Source organism: Schistocerca piceifrons, chromosome 8 (assembly GCF_021461385.2).
Source record: "Schistocerca piceifrons isolate TAMUIC-IGC-003096 chromosome 8, iqSchPice1.1, whole genome shotgun sequence".
Classification (NCBI taxonomy): Eukaryota; Metazoa; Arthropoda; class Insecta; order Orthoptera; family Acrididae; genus Schistocerca; species Schistocerca piceifrons.
The window spans coordinates 204,985,473-205,011,439 of record NC_060145.1 but is presented as its reverse complement, the minus strand read 5'-3'; the positions used below and the strand labels follow the sequence as shown (position 1 = coordinate 205,011,439).

Here is a 25,967-nt window from a genome sequence, read left to right as displayed (position 1 = left end):
TTTTATACGAAAAATTCTGCCAACCATGAATTTCATTTTCAATATGTCTTATAAATATTTCCCAAACTGCTTGTTCAAGATAAGCAGGCGGTCTCTGTCGTGTTGAATACATAATTATGAGAGTATACTGCAGTAACCACTCACAGTTTGGTGTTAATTCACTTTCCTGAAAATGCACCGTTATAGTTTGCGAATAGGCGGAACGCACTATTTACTTCGGGGTTTACAGGTCAGTTGCTGAGATATTACCGCCTGGAACATGCAGAACATTTCACGGCAACTTACCTGTTAATGAAGAACGCCACTAGGGAGGGAGGGGGCCAAGAGGGGGGGAGGGGGGGTAGACAAGAGCGCCCATAGGATAGTTTGTACGGGGACCAAACCCTGAGAGTACTCAGTATTGTAACATCTATGAAGACGAATGATGAGTTATAAGTAACCATAAATCAATTCCAGTTCTTGGAAGAAAAACACCTCGCTTCTTTCCTTGAGAGATAGTATGGGCGCCCTTGCTTTTAATCGTTGTACCATAAGATATGATACAAACATGTAATCCGTCTGACGGTGTATGCATAAATTCGACTCTGGTATCGTTGTTTTCTTTACTCAGTAGAAAGAACCAAATCAAACTGTGGCCGGTTACTGTTGTACACTGCAAACATTCCTTGTCATATAACGAGAATACTTCTGCAATAACGTCATTATTTGATAAAACAGCATATTATTCTGTTGGTTTTTAGTTCTGGAGGTTTTGCATTGCAGAACTGTCTGTTGAGACATTTAGTGGGACACCAGAACGAGAAATAAATATGCAAATCTGATTGACAAGTGCCGCACCGAAAGCACAGTGGGTTTAGCATATTATTTGACAAATAAAAGCTTTTTTTACAGAATACTGGTGTGAACAAGGAAAGAAAACATAATATCTAATCTATTATTTGAAAAGCTTGAAAGAAGTGTTCAGTACTGGAAGTAATCGCCCTTAAGAAATTGTCCTTGATAATGTACCAGGCTCAATAAGCTTGAGGTGCTTCTTTCATCACGTTATCATTTACCAACTGTCTGAAAAGCGGAGTCTTTTCGTTGATGATATGAAGCCAAACAACAGCGTCGACTCCGTAAGGTTTCCCGGCGTAATAATTAGTTGTATCAATATCGGGTCTCCAGCATGAACATCTCGTCATCTAGGCACAATATTTCGGAGGTTCATCACGCCGCCATCTTCTTGTGAGTAGGCCGTCGCCGGAACTGAAACCAAACACACCACATCGGCTCCTTTATACACCGATCGTGGACCTACCACGCGTGCGTGAATATAACTGCCCTTTAGCGACAGCCACAACAGCGCACAGTTGGCGAAAGCTCGCGGAAATGATAAATCGATATTAAACACTATTGACAGTTTTTGAAGATCGACACTAGTACCGTTGTTCTTAATGTGAAACAGAACAAGGTTCCCACTCTTACTTAAAGGATACCCCTTATCTCTGTAATATTGTCAGATAGCAGGATTTCCGTGGCTTCTTTCTCTACACAGTCCCTATTCCGCGACGCAGGGGCAACCACTTGCGTCTCATCGTACAACATTTTACGTCCTTCCGTAAGACAAGGTTCCACCGCTACTGATTTTTCTGGCTGTAATAAACTCGCATGACGATGATGCTCCATGCAACAATCCTGGACCGCACGGATCGTTTGTCCAATATAGACTATCCCGCAATGGCAGGGAATCTTGTAGACTCCGGGCTTTCTCAAACCTAAATCATCCTTAACTGAGCCCAACAGGACTCTCGTCTCAGCAGGCGGACAGAATACAGTTTTAATATTAATTTTTTTAAATTCTACTTGTTTTGGAAGATATGCTCCCAGCAATATGTGATGTTTGTCACCTTGTAGAAAGACAAGATTTTACTTAAACTAAATCAAAGATACCAAATAACCAAACGTGAAGGACGTCACTGTTGAGAAACATGTATTGCCTAAAAAGAGCCAAGAGAGACAACTTGGCTAAGCGTGATGCATGTCACAGATATTGACTTAAACAGGCAAAAGATATAACATAGTTTAGACGTGACCTGCGTCACCCCAGGGTTTAAGGAAATACTGCCCCTTTCATTAAAGTCGTCTGTCGTCACTAGGGCCTCCCGTCGGGTAGATCGTTGGCCAGGTGCAAGTCTTTCGATCTGACGCCACTTCAGCGACTTGCGCGTCGATGGGGAAGAAATGATGATTAGGTCAATACAACACCCAGTCCCTGAGCGGAGAAAACCCTCAACCCAGCCGGGAATCGTACCCGGGCCCCTAGGATTGACATTCTGACGCGCTGACTACTCAGCTACCTGGTGCGGACATTAAAATCATCTGAAATTATACATTAACTGGGCATGAGGTGCGGCGCGTTTAAGAAAGTAAGTCTTCTTTTCTTAGTCTTATCTCAATCATTTATACCAAGTCAGGCGTGGAAAACATAGCACCAACTGTGCCTCAGTGGGATAGAATGAGAAACATGTCTGTGAGATTCGCAACGCCAGATGTTAAATAGAAGGAAACTATTAAAGCAGTTTGTCAACATTTAGGAATAAACACCATTCCACACAGAACCAGTAATATTTAGGGCATACTGTCAATTATCGCATTGGCGTAATCGAACATCAGAATAGTCTTTGATTAAGGCGTAGGTTTTAACTGAAGTGGTATAGGGCCTATTAATTAGCCTTAAAACAAGATAATAAATCCTCAAGATAATGCTACTCAAGGAGCTAAATTATTCACCAGGTCAGTTGGTCCCGAGCCTCAAGACAAGCACGTTAAATACAGTTATCACTACCAGTGATTAGGTAACACGTTGCACTACAAGGCAAAATCGCGGGGGCGATACAAAAATCTGAACTGAACCAAAGACCAACTGTCGCCTTGGCTCTACTGGCCCTTGTTAAGTTAGAACTGTTCATTTTACCGTAAATGGAAGCACACAGTACATTACACAGAATACAGTATCCTTAGCACGAAGTACTGACATCAGTGGACACGGTACTGCGCTAATACAGTCGCTGCTAGCGTGTCTGATCATCAACAAACCTCACGCAAACGACAGGTCCATAAACCTAGTACTGATATGCGACTCATGCGCCTTCGGATCATATTAAACAAATGTCCCTTGTTAATGAGCACAACTTGCACATAATCTTGTCTCAGAATATCTGACACTACACAATCAAGGTACAGTGGTACAGTGCCCACAGTGTCAGACGCACTTAAACTAGGCAATCATCACTGTTGTGACATTGGTAGTGAATGGGAAGCCGACAGAAACACACAGGCCTAACACTTATGTATTGCCGAAAGCGAGCTTTTCATACGGCTTGCAGTTTCCCAAGGGCAGCAGTGAGTAGCCTGGACTTGATCCAGGTTCTGTCGGAACTAACAGAACTACGCATGCCTCCAGTCTGTGACGACATAGTAATTTCAATGCAATAGTTTGCAACTTTATAATTTGTATTTTGTGTTAATACATACTTCAGATAATGTTGACTTTGGCCAATAGGTATTCAGGTAGACTTGAGTGAATTACGAAATTCGGGGAATTTCTTCAAAATTAACCTTGTGGTGCATTGCACAATCCGACTGGAACGAGTAAAACGTTGCCTATGAATGCTCTGCTTGCTATAAATTCACTACTATTTCAGATTACATTTCTTTCACTGTAAAAAAAATATTAGGCTCTACAAGGACACCACGTTTATAACTTGTTTCATTGTGCTAAATAAAACTGATACTGAAGATTATAGCACTGTCAGGGTACATCCTTGTCCTAACAGACTGTTCCTGTGACACATTTGTTAATATTTCACGTTTATTTGTATTTTGCAATTTATTCATTGATAGTCCCCTAGGGCATGGTTTTATGTTTTGAAAGAATTCTTCAGGGCACAATGCTACAGTGAACAAATACGACCCTAGACCAGTAGTTAAGCCGTTAAACTAATATGCCCTTGTGTGAACGCATGACGGTGCTTGGGAAGTAACAAATTAGTTTCATCAGCCTATAATTCCACTTCAGAATTTTATTATCATAAGCCAACCAGGTCCATTCCTTATTTCCACCACATACTGCGCTAAGCGCCGAAATACTCTCCATCATCTCCGCAGTTATCTCCTGCAATGCCTTTTTCCCAATGCAGATGACTGTTTCGCTTCTTGGGGCGACAGCTAGGCTGATTTCTCCCTTTCTGTACTGTACATTTACTTCACACACACTGTACAACTCGCACTTGACATAAATAACAATGTATAACCTGAGAAGAACGTCTGTTGGGAACATTAGAATACAAATTGATACAGTAAATAACAAAATTAACATTACATGCCAGTTTTTTTATGAGCAGAAATTACTACTACATTCTGTTACCAGTAGCAAAAATAAAGAAAAATCTTTCAGCAAGAATTATTATGTTGTAAAATTTAAAAGAATAATTAGTTGCCTAGTCAGACTTCCAAATTTCGATTATCTGAAACGTAAAAATTCAAGTAGAGTATACAATGTATGGAGATGTGCTGTGTCACCAACTACCAACAGGAAAAAAAAAGGGTTGACATCAAATTCTGTCAAATAAATATCATATACCGAGACGTTACAATCAATCGTGAAAGATGTTGTAGCGCAACTAACGTGCAGTATTTAGCATATGCAATACGAAATACTTCAAGGCTTTGTTGGTAATGCATGACGGTGAAGTGCTCTCAAACTGAGCCATTTCACCGGTGCACTTCTTTTTGTCACGATCCCCTGATTCACAAAGCTTGCCTTGTGTCGTTCGTGAACCTACATATTGTAAACATACAAGTTATAAGCCAGTAAGTGAATAAATTGAAAGGAATAGTCCATATTTAAACCATAACTATTATTTTAGCTAAAGCATTTTGTACAGTGCAGTACATAAATCGATTGTTTCTTAGGTATCGGTATACTCCTAGTTACAGGCTGCCAAGGTCTTTAGTGCCCGGCTGAGGCCAGAGAAATTCTGAAGGGAGTGAGAATGTAGACAGAGAAGGCGGCGGGCAGCGCCGCTGCGGCTGTTGGAGTAAACTGGGCTGATGAGACCAGTACGCGTTCCACATGGATGGCGGGCAGTAACTGCGTGGAGTTACTGCCTGCCATCCATGTGGAACACGTACTGGTCTCAATGCGGACTTCTAGTACTCAGCCACACACTACTGATATCATCAAAGTGTACGGGCCTGATAATGGCGTTGACGCAACGTCGAAACTAGTAGCCAAATAAATATGAAATCTTAAGTACAGCTAGAGCAGTTTCATTTTTAATAAAAAATATACCAAAATATCTTTTAATAATAATACAGAAACTAAAATTTCATGTTTGGACTATACTCTGTGCAATTTTCCTCCAGTCACCTTTGACATTAGTGTTTTTAATGAATATACGTATTTTAGTTTTAGACACAGTCAGAACCACGCCATCGTGGTAACACTTTCTTCATCACTTGTGGCCGCCTGGATTTTTAACCATGTCACGACAGCATCCTTCAGGCCTTCATCATTTGCGAAGCCGTTACCAGCAAGGTGCTCCTTGATTTCTGGAGAAGGTCCGACGGTCCCACGTCCGAGCTGTAGGTAGGATGCTCGAAGATGACCCACCGTAACTTCTTATGCAAAAATGACTGTCTGCCAGTCAGAATAGGGACGAGCACGATAGTGCAACAGAACAATTCCACGCCAAACCTGGCGTTTTTTTGGGTTCTGGATAGCCCGACGAAGACGTTCAACGGTAGCACACTATGAATGAATACTGACTTCTGTTGCGCGGCTGAGGATGACGCCATTTCATAGAGTGTCGCTTCATGTGGACGTGCTTTGAGAAAACCACGTTTCATCTTCTGTAATTTGGTCAATGAACGTCACACCATACCTTTCGTAACGCTCCAAGAGCAATAATGAAGCATTCCTTCCCGCTGCTTCTTGACCGAGCGAGGTGGCGCAGTGGTTAGCACACTGGACTCGCATTCGGGAGGATGACGGTTCAATCCCGTCTCCGGCCATCCTGATTTAGGTTTTCCGTGATTTCCCTAAATCGCTTCAGACAAATGCCGGGATGGTTTGCCTTGAAAGCGCACGGCCGATTTCCTTCCCCATCCTTCCCTCACCCGAGCTTGCGCTCCGTCTCTAATGACCTAGTTGTCGACGGGACGTTAAACACTAATCTCCTCCTCCTCCTCTCCCGCTGCTTCTTGATCATCCGTGAGCGTGCGTGGAACCCCCGTGCAGAGCTTGTGTGGTACAGTAAGTGTTGAGTGACAGTTTGGTGCGCAATTGAATGGGACACTTACTGACATTGTTCATGCATTTTGCTAACCATGAATCGTCAATTCTCTCTCATGATGCGATCCACATTTTGCTTCAACACATCTGTGGACATGGAGGATCGCTCCTCTCTTCACCATGAACATCCATTTTCTCTTTTTTAAGCATTATGAACCATTTTTTATCCACTAGCTGCATTCATTAAATCATTGCCATAAATTGTAATAAGTCTGCGCTGATGTCACAGGGTCTAACATTTTTCGTCTGAAGAAAACGAATAACACCTCGCACCTCAAAGTGGACGGGATTCGCAATTGACATAGGCATGGCAAGGTCCGAATTACAGCCGCATGCAGCTACTGTTTGCATCACAGTGAACACCAGAAACCAATGAGCGTTTGCTGCGAGACAGGTGCACGGATCGTATGCGCAAACGTTGTTTTGTTTACAGCCCTCGTATTACAGCTGATAGTTCGCCAACTAGCTCTGCAGATGACGAAGAAATTGAAGAAATGTATGATGAGATAAAAGAAATTATTCAGGTAGTGAAGGGAGACGAAAATTTAATAGTCATGAGTGACTGGAATTCGACAGTAGGAAAAGGGAGAGAAGGGAACATAGTAGATGAATATGGATTGGGGCTAAGAAATGAAAGAGGAGGCCGTCTGTTAGAATTTTTCACAGAGCATAACTTAATCATAGCTAACACTTGGTTCAAGAATCATAAAAGAAGGTTGTATACATGGAAGAATCCTGGAGATAATAAAAGGTATCAGATAGATTATATAATGGGAAGACAAAGATTTAGGAACCAGGTTTTAAATTGTAGGACATTTCCAGGGGCAGATGTGGATTCTGACCACAATCTATTGGTTATGAACTGTAGATTAAAGCTGAAGAAATTGCAAAAAGGTGGGAATTTAAGGAGATGGGACCTGGATAAACTGACTAAACCAAAGGTTGTACAGAGTTTCAGGGAGAGCACAAGGGAACAATTGACAGGAATGGGGGAAAGAAATACAGTAGAAGAAGAATGGGTAGCTCTGAGGGTTGAAGTAGTGAAGGCAGCAGAGGATCAAGTAGGTAAAAAGTCGAGGGCTAGTAGAAATCCTTGGGTAACAGAAGAAATATTGAATTTAATTGATGAAAATATAAAAATGCAGTAAATAAAGCAGGCAAAAAGGAATACAAACGTCTCAAAAATGAGATCGACAGGAAGCGCAAAATAGCTAAACAGGCATGGCTAGAGGACAAATGTAAGGATGTAGAGGCTTATTTCACTAGGGGTAAGATAGATACAGCCTACAGGAAAATTAAAGAGACCTTTGGAGGAAAGAGAGCCACTTGTATGAATATCAAGAGCTCAGATGGAAACCCAGTTCTAAGCAAAGAGGGGAAAGCAGAAAGGTGGAAGGAGTATATAGAAGGTCTATACAGGGGCGATGTACTTGAGGACAATATTACGGAAATGGAACAGGATGTAGATGAAGATGAAATGGGAGATACGATACTGCGTGAAGAGTTTGATAAAGCACTGAAAAACCTGAGTCGAAACAAGGCCCCAGGAGTAGACAACATTCCATTAGAACTACTGACAGCCTTGGGAGAGCCGGTCCTGACAAAACTCTACCATCTGGTGAGCAAGAGACAGGCGAAATACCCTCAGACTTCAAGAAGAACATAATAATTCCAATCCCAAAGAAAGCAGGTGTTGACAGATGTGAAAATTACCGAACTATCAGTTTAATGAGTCACAGCTGCAAAATACTAACGCGAATCATTTACAGACGAGTGGAAAAACTGGTAGAAGCCGACCTCGGGGAAGATCAGTTTGGATTCCGTAGAAATGTTGGAACACGTGAGGCAATACTGACCTACGACTTATCTTAGAAGAAAGATTAAGGAAAGGCAAACCTACGTTTCTAGCATTTGTAGACTTAGAGAAAGCTTTTGACAATGTTGACTGGAATACTCTCTTTCAAATTCTAAAGGTGGCTGGGGTAAAATACAGGGAGCGAAAGGCTATTTACAATTTGTACAGAAACCAGATTGCAGTTATAAGAATCGAGGGGCATGAAAGGGAAGCAGCGGTTTGGGAAGGGAGTGAGACAGGGTTGTAGCCTCTCCCCGATGTTATTCAATCTGTATATTGAGCAAGCAGTAAAGGAAACAGAAGAAAAATTTGGAGTTGGTATTAAAATCCAGGGAGAAGAAATAAAAACTTTGAGGTTCGCAGATGACATTGTAATTCTGTCAGAGACAGCAAAGGACTTAGAAGAGCAGTTGAACGGAATGGACAGTGTCTTGAAAGGAGGGTATAAGATGAAAATCAACAAAATCAAAACGAGGATAATGGAATGTAGTCGAATTAAGTCTGGTGATGCTGAGGGAACTAGATTAGGAAATGAGACACTTAAAGTAGTAAAGGAGTTTTGCTATTTGGCGAGCAAAATAACTGATGATGGTCGAAGTAGAGAGGATATAAAATGTACACTGGCAATGGCAAGGGAAGCGTTTCTGAAGAAGAGAAATTTGTTAACATCGAGTATTGATTTAAATGTCAGGAAGTCGTTCATGAAAGTATTTCTATGGAGTGTAGCCATGTATGGAAGTGAAACATGGACCATAAATAGTTTGGACAAGAAGAGAATAGAAGCTTTCGAAATGTGGTGCTACAGAAGAATGCTAAAGATTAGGTGGGTAGATCACGTAACTAATGAGGAGGTATTGAATAGGATTGGGGAGAAGTTTGTGGCACAACTTGACTAGAAGAAGGGATCGGTTGGTAGGACATGTCCTGAGGCATCAAGGGATCACAAATTTAGCATTAGAGGGCAGAGTGGAAGGTAAAAGTCGTAGAGGGAGACCAAGAGATGAATACACTAAGCAGATTCAGAAGGATGGAGGTTGCAGAAGGTACTGGGAGATGAAGGAGCTTGCACAGGATAGATTAGCATGGAGAGCTGCATCAAACCAGTCTCAGGACTGAAGACCGCAACAACAACAGTTCGACTTCAGTTAAAGCGTCCGGCATTTTTTTTTCCGCCGTGTAGTTCACATTTAAGAAATCAAATTTCGCACCAACGCATCAAGTTGTCGACTGTTTGATTACGAGTATCTCTCAATGAAATTATGTCGTGTCTATGTACATAATTAGCTGCGACGGTCTGTTCAGTGGCCTTAAGCAGGAGGGCGAGTTTGACTCAGGGTCTTAATGGAGAAAACCTCAAGTAGCCTCCACGAGATTCAGGTGTGCGACCAGCTATCAGTCTGTTGTGGGTTCAGAGCTTAGGGCGCTTGAGAACTGACTACAAGCAGAGGACCTCCAGGTAAGGGTCATGAAGTTTTCAGATGTCAGCCATCAGCTGGCTCCACGCTAGAAAGCACCAATTCAGCTGCTAGCAGCGTAGGGACTAGTCGCAACCTAGAGCTCCGCAGTTAATAGAAGAAATGCATTGTTTTAGTTGAAGCTGGACGACTCCTATCACGTTTCGATGGGCTTGGAGTACTTGTCAGCGGGCTTGCTGGTTGCGGACGATGACAGATTCTGCACAGCTGGAGATGGCGATATTTGTGGCCGTTAGACCGGGCCCTGTTGTGACAGGAAACAGTTTTTGATTACGTAGGCCATGGAACTCGAGCAGCACCAGGCCTGGGCATGGCGTAATGAAATTCACTACTGCTGCGGCCTGGCCATCATAAGGTGAGTCGACAGTGTTCCAGCCCCTGCAGCAGACAGTGATGGTACATATATGGCATCCAAACTCACTCTAATGCCAGGATGGAGAATTATTTCATGTGAGCATGGCCCATTTACAGCAGTTCTGAAAGGAAATCGGCGACAACCTACTGCTCGTTTGGTCACAGGCTATGGACACCGGTTTCGCAGATAGTGGTGTAAGAGTTGCACATAAACTTCAAAATAATCCCATAACCTGTGTCTAACAGATGGAGCACCCACTTAAATGCTGTTCAAATACAGTTCAGTTAACATACAATACACTTCTTAACCCCATGTTTCACAATTCCGCAAACTATTTATAACACAGTGAAATTATACATAACACTGGCACAGTAAAGTCAGTCACATTTGTGATATATCTTTACATTTTGGATATGCTACTGTCTATATGATTTTACAGAGTTAATGTACGAGTATTCCTTTTTAACAAGTTCAGTAGTAGCAACAGTGGTAAATAATAACCATCAATGATTTATTAGTAGAAACTGTAGAATCCAATTTATGACTTCAACATTTTAGAACTCTTTGGTATAGAGAATTTCCTGAAGCATCCATTTTGTCAACATCATGTTCGATTTCTCATTGTGTGATTATGTGTCCTAAAACCTTCATGTGATTCTTTTCAGATTTTGTCTTCTCCAAATTAATTGTTCTTCCCAAATGTCTGACCGCTTGCAGAATTTTATAAATGGTCACCAAATGTTGTTCCCTAACTTCCCTAAACCGACTAATGTATCATCATTGTAGACAACGACCATCTTTCATCATATGTCTTCAAAAACGTCGTTCGGAATGCACAAGACAGCAGCCGCAGACACGCTCAGTCCATATGCTATTACTTTAAACTGATAACTTCTTCCGTTATACGAAAAAGTGATAAATTTCCTGCCCTATTCATGAACCCCACATGCCAGGTAGTGCTTGTAGGCAGTTCGTGTGTTACTTGCCACTTTTAAAACGCTGTAACAACTACTCTAAAGTTTCTGTCGGTCCCTTCATGGTAAAATAATTCTGTTGATTGCTTTTGCCCCTAACTCCAATTCGACAGATACATCTCGTTTATTAAGCACATCTTTTGAGTTAAATAATCACTATCTGTTCTTTCAATAATATTATGTAACAGCATTCTGTCGTGTTGTGACAAAGGCTGTGGGAAGGGTATGAGAACTTAAGGGGGTTCGTCTGGATTTGCAAATTCCGAGGTCAGGAAGATAAACTTCTACTGACGGCAAGTGGTTGCTTGGTATATTGCTACATGCTGCCAAACGGACACCTACTAGTAGTGTGTATCTTGGGTCTAGTTAAGACTACTTGGACGAGACTCAAGGACGTCAAGGGTCTATTTATTGCATTGAGACTACACTGCTACACTGAAAGCTATTTCTAAATCTAAGAAAAATCAAAGGGTTCACCGTTGTTACGACAGACGTAAGTGTCTGATTCTCTGATTCCTAGGTACGAGAGCTAACAGAAATAGCAATGACTGGCAGTATCTTAAAATGTTAACATGTGAGAACAGAACTCCAAGTGAGAAAATAGACTGAACAGAAGCTTACCAAAGGCTAGCATGGAGCGACTTGGCGTCCAAACGTTCTGTCTCACGACCCCTTTGACGACGGGAATCCACTGTTTCTTGAGGATCCCGACGGTAGAGCGCTTCTCCCACTCTGCAGTCGCCCCACCAATCCTACTGTCACTTTGCAGTCAACGGCTAATCTGACGTGGAGCTTTGCTGTCTCCAGCCAATCACGTTCGAGTCCTTCCCCGTCTGCTACTCTGTATGCGGGATGTTCCTGGCCCTTACGTTAACAGACTCCTTGTCTCGTACGAACACTTGCAGTTGAAAGCTATACGTCGCTGCCCTTCCAAGTATGGCTAGGAGCACTAGTGTTTTACGAGACTTCCGTTTCAGCAGTTTTACTCATTACCTATCTAACTCTACCCTTTGTGAATGCACTGGTGTTGTGGTCTTCCACAGCAAGGAACATGTTTGTTACTTGTGCTAAGAAGTGACTGCTTGTGTCTGCCATATAATGTGGTCCCTTACAACAATGTCCAGACGGTGTGTGGAGGTACAGATAGTTCCCGAACTAAAGCTTATACCCGGGACAGCTGCCTATAGTGTCAGCAGTTCATAAGCTTCCTCCTTTACTATGCTCTTCGTGTAACGTAACACTACCATCTACGTCGACCACATGCGTTATGTTTCTGGGTTCCTTCCTTGGAGTGCCGTCGCTGATTATGAACAGCCTCAAGCTTAACAAAGGGTAAATCAGTAAGTCATCAATACATGAGAAGTCATTGATTTCAAGCTCTACAGAGTCGCCCTTTCAGATCGTACAGAATAATTTTTGCTGTGGAACGCGTCACACTCTTTTGCTTTCAGTTTACTTTTACACCCTCTAATTAATCTTCCCCTCTTAGAAAGTGTCGTATTGTAGTGAAAAAGTGCTTTAATTTTCATTTCGTATCTTCCGAGAAATCAGACATTTCCTGATTTTTTTCACGGATTTGGCAGAGAAAAGCTTTTTCATTTTTTTTTCTTTGTGGTCACTTCGTTAGTAACATTATCAATAACTTTACGACGGACACAGCTGTCTCCTTAGCCACATTAATATACAGTAAATTAACGCATGCAGCGCACATATCCTCCTTATTGACATGTCCTCTAAATGCATCTTTTATTTCCGTACTGCTCTTTTGCATACACCATATAATCCGTCCTCTCTGAATTTACTCTACATCACCCATTCTGTGCCTAAAGTATACTCAAAAGATAGTGACTGAGCTACCAAGAAGCTCTGCTCGTATTCCTTGCCTTAGGTTTAAGCTTTAGCAATACATGACTCTCAACCAGCTTTCCTCTACTTTCCAAAGACATGATAATACGTACACTACCCAAAGGAACAAAGTGGATCTGTGCAATCTCACTTCACTGAAGATACACTTTATTCGATGGTACGCGGCCATGTTTACCGATGTCCAGTAGCCCCTCAATATTAATCCTGCAAACATAAATGCCGATAATGAGCATCAACATATCTTCAGTATTCACCACCTGCTGTCGCATAAAGTCACCTCTTACGCTTTGACGTATATCAAACTGATTATTATTAATTGTGAATGTTTACTCTTGATCTGAACGGTTTTTGAGCCCCATAGGAAACTTCATTTAATTTAACTGTGAAGGACGTGCTGGCGTGCGTTGAACATTTCTTTCTCTATGTACCAACCTATTTTGAGTTCGGGCATCACTGTCCAGCCGATAAACCTCTTCATAACGATTACAATCGTGCCTAGGCTGTCTGCAATCTATGTTTCTGTGCTGTTCGTCTTCCTCTCTATCAAAGCGATTTGGTGACCCGTAACTATGGGAAACGTATCTTCATGTGGTGAAAAATGTGCCTCGCAATTGCTTCCGTCAAAATTTTTTCGTCACATTTTCTCCTTTCTTGATCAATATTCAACATACGATCTAATGTGACATATATTTCTATTTCAAGGTGCAAAGACAAAACCACTTGTTTTCGCACCTCAAAAGATAGCCTTTGAATGAAAATTTCAGTTAATTAGTAATATTTTATTGGATCATACAAATATGCGTTTCTATACGACAGTTTTTGCAAATATTCTTGCAAGATACCCTCATTCCATGTGTAATATTTTGGTGGCTAGTATGACTAATATTTTTCGGAAAAGCTGTTTCAAATTCTTTAAAAGTTTCACCTTTCCACAAGTGAGCTTCATTTTTAACGTAGCTAACACATGTGTCAATTTTATGACTTTCTGGACGTATGTTAGGGAAAGCATTTCAAAACTGTCTTCTAAGAATCACTGGCTGTAGACGATGAACTGATTTGAATTTCTGAAGTCTTTTCAAAGTTAATTTGTAGACTAGAGTAAGTCTACGTGTGGTAATCATAAGTCCCATACTCTGCTCATTGAATACTGTATTAAATTCATTCTTCAAAATTAAGTGATCAATTTTTTCTCTATTGTCGACCCAATTGCTCACCAATTCGGTAATTTAATTACATTTTACATATTGTTAAGGGTTTCATGGCTACTTGTTGACAAACTGGCTGTTGATCATTGTTTATTTGATGATTTATCTGACGTTTCGCCAGCACGTCTGTCTGTTATTGCCAAAGCTTCAAACTCCACTGGTGGAATTTTGTTTCAAAAACCAGTTTCTGAAACAATTGAAAAATCATCAGAGTGCAATCGATAACAGATGATGATGACGTTTGGTTTGTGGGCCGCTCAACTGCGCGGTCATCAGCGTCCATACACATTCCCAGTCTGTACACAATCCAATCTAATCACTTTTATGAATGATGATGGAATGATGAGGACAACACAAACACCCAGTCCTCGGACAGAGGAAATCTCCAACCTGGCTGGGAATCGAACCCAGGACCCCGTGATCCAGAGGTAGTAATGCTAACCACTAGACCATGAGCTGCGGACCCGACAATAGAGGTTGTAGTTTTTGGTGAAAAAGTTCCTTGTTTACTTGATAGTGGTTCAGATGTATGTGCAATGTCAAAGAATTTTGTAGATGATATTCCAATCGGAAAGAAATAGTCATTATGCCAGTCTCAAGATTAAACATTAGAGTAGCCACAGGTAAAAGTAAGAAAGAAGTAACTCGTCATGTTAACTGTAAAGATTCACGGTGAACGAGAATTTTAGAACATGTTTTTTGCTCCAGTATCATGTCGTTTTTGGAAACCCAGAATCTACTATGTAGGAATCAACATGGATTCCGGAAACAGCGATAATGTGAGATCCAACTCGCTTTATTTGTTCATGAGACCCGGAAAATATTAGATACAGGCTCCCAGGTAGATGCTATTTTTCTCGACTTCCGGAAGGCGTTCGATACAGTTCCGCACTGTCGCCTGATGAACAAGGTAAGAGCCTACGGAATATCAGACCAGCTATGTGGCTGGACTGAAGAGTTTTTAGCAAACAGAACACAGCATGTTGTTATCAATGGAGAGACGTCTACAGACGTTAAAGTAACCTCTGGCGTGCCACAGGGGAGTGTTATGGGACCATTGCTTTTCACAATATATATAAATGACCTAGTAGATAGTGTCGGAAGTCCCATGCGGCTTTTCGCGGATGATGCTGTAGTATACTGAGAAGTTGCAGCATTAGAAAATTGTAGCGAAATGCAGGAAGATCTGCAGCGGATAGGCACTTGGTGCAGGGAGTGGCAACTGACCCTTAACATAGACAAATGTAATGTATTGCGAATACATAGAAAAAAGGATCCTGTATTGTATGATTATATGATAGCGGAACAAACACTGGTAGCAGTTAGTTCTGGAAAATATCTGGGAGTATGCGTGCGGAACGATTTGAAGTGGAACGATCATATAAAATTAATTGTTGGTAAGGCGGGTACCAGGTTGAGATTCATTGGGAGAGTCCTTAGAAAATGTAGTCCATCAACAAAGGAGGTGGCTTACAGAACACTCGTTCGACCTATACTTGAGTATTGCTCATCAGTGTGGGATCCGTACCAGATCGGGTTGACGGAGGAGATAGAGAAGATCCAAAGAAGAGCGGCGCGTTTCGTCACAGGGTTATTTGGTAACCGTGATAGCGTTACGGAGATGTTTAACAAACTCAAGTGGCAGACTCTGCAAGAGAGGCGCTCTGCATCGCGGTGTAGCTTGCTCGCCAGGTTTCGAGAGGGTGCGTTTCTGGATGAGGTATCGAATATATTGCTTCCCCCTACTTATACCTCCCGAGGAGATCACGAATGAAAAATTAGAGAGATTAGAGCGCGCACGGAGGCTTTCAGACAGTCGTTCTTCCCGCGAACCATATGCGACTGGAACAGGAAAGGGAGGTAATGACAGTGGCACGTAAAGTGCCCTCCGCCACACACCGTTGGGTGGCTTGCGGAGTATAAATGTAGATGTAGATGTAGAACAACTGTTCCAGAACTTCCTAATAATTTTCGGGTTAAGTATGAAGATTTTCTGCAAAAAAGTAAAAAGCGAATGTCGATTTTCGAACAACGAGGCTGTCATTACCGCAGATGGGAAGTGCTTCATAGTGCCCTTTGCAGGAAGAAGCGGCTTCCGGCAGGTGAGAATTGTGATGTACCTATACGTTGCTGCACAAAAAAAAAGAGGATATCGTAGGGTACGACGAATATGGAGAAAGGAAGGAAATACGTCCCGATGACATAGAAAACGTGAGCATCAGAGGTGAAAAAAAAAATGGAGGAATCACCGGATTTGACAGAAACCCAGAAAAATTTGATAAAACGGGTTTTAAATAAACACAGGACGTATTTTCGGACCAGCCAGGATTAGTCAAGGATTACGAATGTTATCTAACGGTAAAACATGATGCACAATTAAAAAAAAGCGTTTGTGATTGCAGAGGTGCATAAAGAGCGGTAAGGAAAATGATTCAGAAAATGATTAAATGGAACATAATACAAAAGGGCATTTGTGTATTTAATACTCCTTTAATTGTGGCCCCCTAGAAAGACGGATAGATCAGGCTCGTGTTGGACGTAAGGGCTTTGAACAAAATAATCTTGTCAGAAAGTAACAGGCCTGAAAATACAGAAGATTTTCTACAGAAATTTAAAGGCGTGAAATTTGTCACCTCTATGGGTGTTACTTGTGGTTACTGAGATCTTCCGTTAGCAAAAGAATCACGGAAGTACATAGCTTTCCTATTTGAGGGACGTTGTCGTCAGTACAAAGTATTTCCTTTGGGTCTGACTACCAGTGTTTATGCTTTCGTCAGGCGATGTCCCAACTATTAGGTGACAAGTTGTTGAAGCGAATAACTGTGTATGTCGACGATGCGTTAACGGCAACTCCTATTTGGGAAGAACATTGCATGATACTGGATAGAGTTTTAGAAGTCATAAGAAGGGCGGAATGAAGTTGAAATTAAGTAATACCCAGCTTGTGAAGAAAGAAATAAAATTCTTGGGATGTATTGTCAGTGGAGAGGGGATAATGCCAGATCATGACAAGGTAAAAGCTGTTAAAGAATTGGCAGTGCCTACAAATAGGAAAGACTTGAAAGGAATGTTCGGGCTATTTTGCTTTTATCGAAAATTCGTGTGAGGATAATTATTCAGTGCGCCTTGTTTAAGACATTTATTGAAAAAGCATGGACCGTGTAGGCGGGCAGAAGAGTGCCAGAGGGTCTTTGAAGAAATTAAGGTAGCTTTGATAAACAGTACAATTTTAAATCATCCTGATTTCTCCAAACGTTTCTGCCATCATCAGATTCATGTAAATATGGTCTCGGGTGGAATTGTTTCAAATTGAAAACGAAGGAGAAGAGCAAGTCTACAAAAAATAGCATTTCTTATATATTTGCAACAGACTGAGAATAACTATGGTATATCCGAACTAGAACCCCTCGCAATTTTATTTGGGCTACAGAAATTTCAACATTACCTACTAGGCCATAAAAATATCTACTGTGTTTTGACCTTCTTGCAAACTTGTAAGTTAAAGCACCCAAGACTAACAAGGTGGCTGTTGTATTTACAGCAGTTTGATAACGAAATTAAATATATTGAGAGCTCTGAGAATGTGGTAGCTGATGCATTGTTGTGCAGTCTATAGGAATCCAAGAGAAAATAGAACGAAGATTAGATCCAGAAGAAGTCTACATTTATAATATAAATACCCACTTTGGAGAGAAGAGACCACTGAAAAGAATTTGTAAAGACATTAGGAGAGAGTAAAATCAAGTTGATAAGATGAAATTAGTTAAGAAGCATATTAGGTCATCCACATATTCCAAAATTAGCGTCATATTATAGATTACATCAAGGTGTACTGTTCAGACGAAGGAAGCTGGTTAGGTAGGACTGGTGACTTTGCTGTACATAACCACATATTGATTTACTAATAGCCTATATGCATCGACAATATGGACATCACGCGGCCAGAAAATGCATACAGAAATTGAGTGAAAGTGTAATTTTTAACAACATGTGGAGAAGAGTTCAAAAGCGTTTAGGGTTCTGTGATAGATGGCAAAAGATTAGAGCCAACAACAGAATAGTACAGGGGCAGATGTTTTCAGTAGAACCTTAGAAAAGACTAGATTTAGTGGCAGTCTACGTGTTTGGCTTGCTGCCTGCTTCAAGAAGGGTTGTCAGTCTGTATTTGTACCAGTCGATGGATTCACAAAGTATGTTAGATTTTACCACATTGAAAAGACAAATTCCAGAGTAACAGTCAGTAAGCTCGGAAAGGGCTATTTTGTGACCACAGGTGTACCAAAGACAATACTGTCAAATAATGGGTTACAGTTTGTATCTAAGAGGTTTGAAGAGTGTCTGAGAAATAGAAATACTGAACATATAAAGATTTCTGCGTAATACCCACAAAGCAATATGTGTGAACGAATAATGAAAGAACTGAATCGACTTTGGAGGACATATTGTCATAAGAAACACTCAGCTTGGGCCAATTATCTTGGATATTTTAAAGAAATGATTAATCATTTAAAGTTTGGGTGTGTAGAACTGATGTGTGCGATAAGACCTAATAATTTATTATTCGAGGTAGTAGAATTTCCTAAACTAACAGGTTGGCTATGGAGCGAAAAAAGAAAATAGTAATGGCAAATATTAGGAGGAAGGCCTTGGAAAGAAAGGGAAGACACGATGATAGGGCCCATCCCGCAAGTTTTCAGATTGGAGACTTGCTACACTTTAAAACGAAGGAAAAGTAAAACAAAAACAAAAAACTGTTCGCAGAAACCAAGAAATTCATAGATGAATATGTGGGTCTCTTTAAAATAGTTGTCATCTAGGATAGAGTATTATAATCCCACAAACTGTTAGGACTACCCAACATTGTTGACCTAAATAAGTATGTACAGAAAGAGGATGGAGGCGGTACTAACTAACTGGCCTCAGGGGAGGCGCATGTTTGCATTGTCAGCTGTTTGGCCAATACCAGGCATCCCTAGTTGTTGGCAATGTTATTTTATTTTTGTTTCCGTTTTGTGAACCTACCTACTTGTAAGGTGTCAGGGAAATCCAACACCTTCCATGAAAACCCTGACATGATAAGCAAATCCAGTAGTATGTCACATAGCTCCGAATAAATCGTGACATTAAATTAACCAAAGTAATATGAGTAACGAGTGAGCAAATGGAATACCACAGACTAACGCAAGAATGCCTAAATGCATGTCATACCTTCCCACCGTGAGACAGACGCAGTTCCGAGGGGAGAAACGAGAACAGAAGCCGAGAGCAGAACTGTGTTAAGCTGGAAGGCCCTACGATAAGGGACGGACACCCACGTCGCCAGCTAACCGCTAGGACCACCCCCAGCCCATGTTAAATCTAGAGCCCTCCAGAAGAAAAGTATAGATCTTACGATAACACAAAAAGGGCCACACCACCCGCAAGTTTTAGCGTGAGACTTTTTCGCATCTCCGTTACGTCAGGACCACCCCCTAGCCCATGTTAAAAGATAGAGCCCTCCAGAAAAACAGTATAGATCTTACGATAACACTAAAAGGACCACACCAGCTGCAAGTTTTAGCGTGAGACTTTTTCGCGTCTCTGTTACGTTGCAAACCTTAAAAACATTGCCCACCAGGAAAAGTATAATGTTTCTCATTGGATGGACAGAATTTTTGTAGGTGGAGCTTAAGGTTAACATTGAAACCCTGATTGGTCAGATGAAAACACAGCCAGATAGTTTTTTTTAAACCAACTTCGGTAAATTGTAGTAAGGAGAAATTAGGAGAGAGTTGCTTCCGAGACGGCGAAGTGAGCGGAGCGGTGCTACCCGCCGCCCCCTGACGAACACCGACAAGGTAATGAATGCACGCAATGTTCGCATAACAGCGCATAAAGCTTCACTCAGAATTGTAGATGTCTCATCTGTTACACCCCCGTTTTGCGTAATACTAGTGTCGATCATCAATCAAAGCTCATGGTACTCACATTTGCCACTTGTAAAAATCTGAAACGCGATGATTTGTCTGTTATATAGTTATTGAGAAGCCACATCAGCCGCTGTAATTTACGACAAGTTAGATAAGTAATTAAAAATAACTGAGGGTCACTGTAGACCATTTTGATAGTTTTCTCTTTTGTGAAACTTAATTTAAACCTGGATTATAGATGTGATATGGCATAGGTCATCCTTCGATCCATTGTAGAACTTGGAAACCCATTCAGGGAATATTCGTTCACATTTTTGTTGAACGCAGTTGGTTTTTACCATCCTGTATTAAAACATTTCCTTTTATCAATAGTGCAATTTATAAACAATGTTTTGTGCGTAGAATAAAATTTCCAATGGTAAATTTAACTGCTTTTTCGACGCTATTTTACCAGGTAACTAAAAATAGGAAAGCCTTGAACCCCTTCCAGTAAATTTAGTTAGTATTAAGATTCTTTTACAGGAAGTGCAGTGGAGCTGACGCTGAAATCATTAAGTATTTGGTTATATCATCGCTAGTCTCACTGAACTCTTCTGAATTCTACATGTCATGTGTGGTCTGGCGTCTCCTTACCAGCAACAGGTCCCAGGTTCAAACTAGTCAATTCCCTAAAAAACATGCTCAGAGCGTTGTTGCGCGAAAGTGGTAGGGAGACACGATATAGAACAAACAGACACAATGCAGAATGTTAGAAAATGGCTACCCTGACAGGATGGTAAAATACCATGATTGAAGATCGACCACATGCCTAACTAGGTCAGAAAAATATCCTGTTAAAAAATTTTCGTAATAAAAAATTTTTTTTGAAAGGCCTAAATAGTTGAAAACAGTAGCTGCAGCGATAGATAGTGAGACATTCTAGCAGAGACAATAGCATAATTAAGTTATGAATTTTAAAAATTGTTAGAATTAAGTTTTCTCCTTAATGCAAGCGCACAGGTGGTGGATACATCGTTGACAAGTTGGTTCTGACCCAATAAGTAAGTGAATGGATTGTCAAGTCGTGTGTGCAAAAAGTTTATGAAACGCGTGAGATCGTATGATCGCATGTTGACGCGAAGTAGGGCGCGTGAATTGCTTTTAAAACAGAAAATAAGGGATTCGGAATGATTAGCAACGGCAGATCGAGACCTTGACCGAATTGAGGTAGAGACCGAGCATGAAAATGGACAGTGAAAAGAGGACAGTACAACAGACGATGCAGTATCACGAGAAATAGGACATATAATGCACCATAACGAGGATAATGTACGTCAAGGCGTAGAAAACGTAAATCAGCATACGACAGAGGAGCAGGGAAGTAGAGAGATAGTCGATGAGGATTCTAACTTGCGTCTTGAATACGTAGAACCCATAGTACAAGTAATCAGAGCTCCCTCAACACAGAGTACAAGGAATGCGAGCAGAAACGTGTCACAGCACAGTTCAATGCAATCGGTTGCGAACCAACACTTGGGCGAAAACACAGAGGGCAGGACGTAGGAAGAAAAAGCAATAGGACCCACCAATCTGGCAGAATTATTATAACAAATTACGGAAACCATGACAAGGCAAAATAAAGACATAGCGAACCAAATTCAAATTCAGAATGCAGAAACCACGAGACAAATGCGTGAGATTAAAGAACAAAACAAAAAAATTCAGTTACACCTAAGTTATATTTAAGACGAGGCAAAAGAATTTCGAGAAGTGGTAGTAAACTTAGTAAAAGGTCACAATCAATTGTGAACAGACATTGACATGATACAAGCGGACGTACAAACATTGCGTAATTACATTCAGGACGAGATCAAAACATTACGTAACAACACCCAGGGAGAAGTCAAGAAACTAGAGAAACAGATAAACGAAATTACTAGACAAGCAGCAGGTACAGCGCGTGAAGTTGTTGAAAACAGTGTGTTACACAAACGTATCACAAAAGCAGCGCTGAAAAGATATAATAACCGCATAGTCAAAATAGAAGCGCAAACGAAGCGACAATTTCAGAAATTGCGAACAGAGTTGTTGCAAACCATTGAAGAGCGTAGTAAACAGGATCGAACAAGCACAGAGTCTGGAACCACATCCGTATCTGTAACAGCACCGGAAAAACAAGCAATTAACGAAGATATTACGCATTTGCGATTCCAGTCACAGGCAGAAAGTAACATACGTGAAATAAGACAGTCTGCACAGCAACAAACACGTTTCGAAATTCTTGATGAACAAACGTCATCACAAACACATGCGGAACCACAAATGTATGTTTCAAGACAGTTTGGATCGTGCAATGAAGCAGCAGGGTTAGCCAGACAAGATACCGAACCAATGCCTGACAATGGAAAGCCAGGTCGCGAAGCGTACAGTGCAATGCATTCAGCTAAACGTTCACAACCGATGGAAGAAAATTATTGCGTACCACTCCAACGATACAACGCAGGGGTAGGCGAAAGTTACAGTGGACAATATCCAATGGATCTACCACAACCGGAAATAACGACGGGAGAAATGATCAGAAACAAAAGTGGCGAAGAATCGCGAATTTCATATGAAACTATGACGAAGTACGAAAACGATCATTTCCTCGCAGTCAGAAAATTTCAACACTTTCGAGAAGGAAACTCATTACATCCACGAACTTTTATTGATCAATTCCGAGTAGGGTTACCAGAACACTGGACGCTAGCACACAAATTAGGCTTTATATGTGCACACATGTCAGGAACAGTCGCAGAAACCACGCAGAATGTTGCAGCGACATGCCGATCGTACGAAGATTTCAGAGAGAAGTTTCTCTCACGATATTGGTCCAGCGAAGCACAGAACAGAGTGAAGTACGAATTATTACAGAACCCATATTTTGAAAATTCAGGAGAGAAGAGTCCCGTGAAATTTTTCGAATTAATGTCAAAGAAAAATCAATGCTTAGATGTACCATACAGTGGCGGAGAGTTGATTAAATTATGCGCGATGAAGCTACCATTGAAATACCAGCAATCATTAGTAGGTCGCGGAGGCAATGCTGTCGAAGCCGTTAAAGGTATTCTAAGGGAACTAGAGTTCATATTTTCGGAAGATGACGCAAGAAAAAGACGAAGCGCACGTGAAAACGAAAGCAAAATGCAGTGAAATCCACAAGACACAGTACGAAGAAACAATAATTACGAACCATGTGATAACTTCGCACCAAGAAACGACAATAGATTTGAACAAAGAACCGGTTATGGATTTAGAAGAGAATATGGCAATAACTATAATTCACCCAGGAACGGCAACAACTATTACAGAGAGAATAACGACAACCGGAACGGGTACTGGAGAACCAATAGACCGACAAATTATTTTAAGTTAGCTATGTAAGTAGGCTGTTTATGTTTTCTTATTGGCAACGTTACGTAGCGCTCTGTATGAAAATCACTGGCTGTGCTGTGTGTAGTCTGTGGCTAGCTTGCGTTGTTGTTTGCCATTGTAGTGTTGGGCATCTGGATGTGAAAAGCGCGTATCATTGGGCAGTTGGAGGTGAGCCGCCAGCAGTGGTAGATTTGGGGAGAGAAATGGTGGAGTTTTGAAATTTGTAAGACTGGATGTCATGAACTGCTATGTGTGTTATGATTTTTCAACACTATTAAGGTAAATACATTGTTTGTTCTCTATTAAAATCTTTCATTTGCTAACTATGCCTATCAGTAGTTAGTGCTTTCCGTAGTCTGAATCTTTTATTTAGCTAGCAGTAGTGGCGCTCGCTGTATTGCAGTAGTTCCAGTAACCAAGATTTTTGTGAGGTAAGTGATTTGTGAAACGTTCAGGTTAATGTTAGTCAGGGCCATTCTTTTGTAGGGATTTTTGAAAGCCAGATTGCGTTGCGCTAAAAATATTGTGTGTCAGTTTAAACACAGTCATGTATAATTATTCTAAGGGGACGTTACATTATCAACAAAGAAACCAATATCAACAAGCGGCGCAAGAAAAGAGAATACAGATAGAAGAGGTGGAGGTAAGACCACCAAACCCCGTTAAACGTTCGAATTGACAGCTAAGCGCCCATGCCAAAGAGAATGACGCACCGACCCAGGACAATTGCAGCACCTTGCACAGAGAAGTAAATACTTTATCACGAGAAGAGAAAAAGGAAAAAACAAAATCCCAGGGACCAGATGAAAACGAAGACAAGAAAATAACAATATCGTGTTGGGACGAAATTAATTGGGAGAATACTGACGAGGAAGATGAATTACCAGAGGCATGCCCAACGAATGTAGGAGGGAAGGACGAAGTAATGAGTTTTGCAGAGCTATTTGAGATGGAAACCAGGGAATGCGAATTCAATGAGGATAATGCGCCGTCGACAGAAGTTGAAAATAAGTTACGAGTGGGCACACAACCCAATGTATATAATGAAGGAAGCTATGAAGCAATAATTAGAGCATTTAGATGCGATTATGTGGAAGTAGCGACGAAGAAGGAGAAGATAGACGAGGATGAGGAAAAAGTAGAGGATGTTGAAGAAAGCGTAAATGAAGGAAGAAACAGAGAAGAGAAAATAAAAGAGAGAGAAGTAGCAGTCGAAGCTTATCCTACAGAAAGTTCGAATTCACAAGGGAAATTCCTAAAAAGACTCATGTATGATTCAGTGGAGAATTCGTTGATGCAAGAAGAAGAAGAACAGAACCAACCCTTTCAAATTCAACCAATTGTGAAGGCCATGGTAAAGCATATCCCAGTCAATATTGTAACTGATAGCAGAAGTGAACTGACTGCGAACTCAGAAAATTTATTCATGCAGTGTAATGCCAATGAGGAATTGCCAGTTCTGAAAACACGTAAGATTAAAGTAAGAGGTCCTATTAGAAAAAATGCTGCGGAAGTTACGAGACAAACAAGGTTAACTCTTTCATGCCAAGGTCAAAAGATCGAAGCCAACTTTGTGATTATATCCAAACTAACTGTAGATTTGATTAGAGGTGCATATTTTTTAAATGAGAGACGAGCAATAATAGATGTGGGGAAAGGCAAAAGCTAAAATTAGAAGAAATACCAGTTATAAACAAACAATTAAGAATGATGCGAGATAAAGAGGATGAAGAATTAGAATGGTATGCACAAAAGGGGGAATCGTCTCAGTTCATGTTAGAAGTCCATAAAGAAATCGACGAAAAATTGCAGAAGTTCAATGTATTTTGGAACACAGTAAAAGAGAATTAGAGGGTATTTTACGAGGTAAAGCAGAGGTATTTTTACCTAAGACTGGCAGTATTAAACACTTTCAGTTCAAGTTTGAAGATTAATTTTATTACTGGTAAATAATCAGCACAATATTTCAAGATTATGTTGCAGATAAGATCGTCAGGAGAAAGAAGAATGAAGAGAGAGGAAGGTGGGAAAAAGAAAGTAGTTTCAATAAAAACAAAAACAAAAATAACACCAATAGTACCATAGATGAAGGTGAAGGGATAAAGCGTAGATAGTCTAACAGCATGAAATACTAAAATGCTATATGCCATGACACTACACAAAAATAAAAAACGAATTTGAGGATTCTTTTAGAAGTTATGACTCAAAATATCCTAGAATTGTAACATGGAAAGGGCACCGAAATTTGTAAAGCTTTTAAGAAGGCGTAAAACAATGTAGGTACTAGACATATGTTAGATGATTATAAGTAAACCTTTTTGTAAGAACCATTGTAAAAACTCCAGCAAGGACAAGATGCAACGACCCACTAGTTGCAACGAGAGAAGTATGAAGAAAGAAAAAGACGTAATTAGCAAGACACGATTCCTACAAGGCAGAAGTGTTGAGAGAAAGGAAAGGATAGCAAGACCAACAGAAGGCTCTTGTAGCGGAAGTGGGCCGTAAATCTGCCCGCTAAGCGGAACCCTGCTGGGACAGAACACGGAACCACAGAGTGGCGGAACCCTGCAGAGACATGACAGGACACCAAACGCCAGA

General features: G+C 40.9%; 1 protein-coding gene across 1 annotated transcript in view; it reads right to left on the bottom strand.

Moving 5' to 3' along the window:
• Positions 1-5,464: 5,464 nt before the first annotated feature.
• Positions 5,465-25,967, bottom strand: part of LOC124712204 (odorant receptor Or2-like) — a 95,809-nt gene continuing 75,306 nt past the window's right edge. Inside the window, exon 5 of the mRNA XM_047242501.1 lies at positions 5,465-5,626. Within this exon, the coding sequence (XP_047098457.1) occupies positions 5,465-5,626 (162 nt within the window). The remainder of the gene's footprint in view (positions 5,627-25,967) is intronic.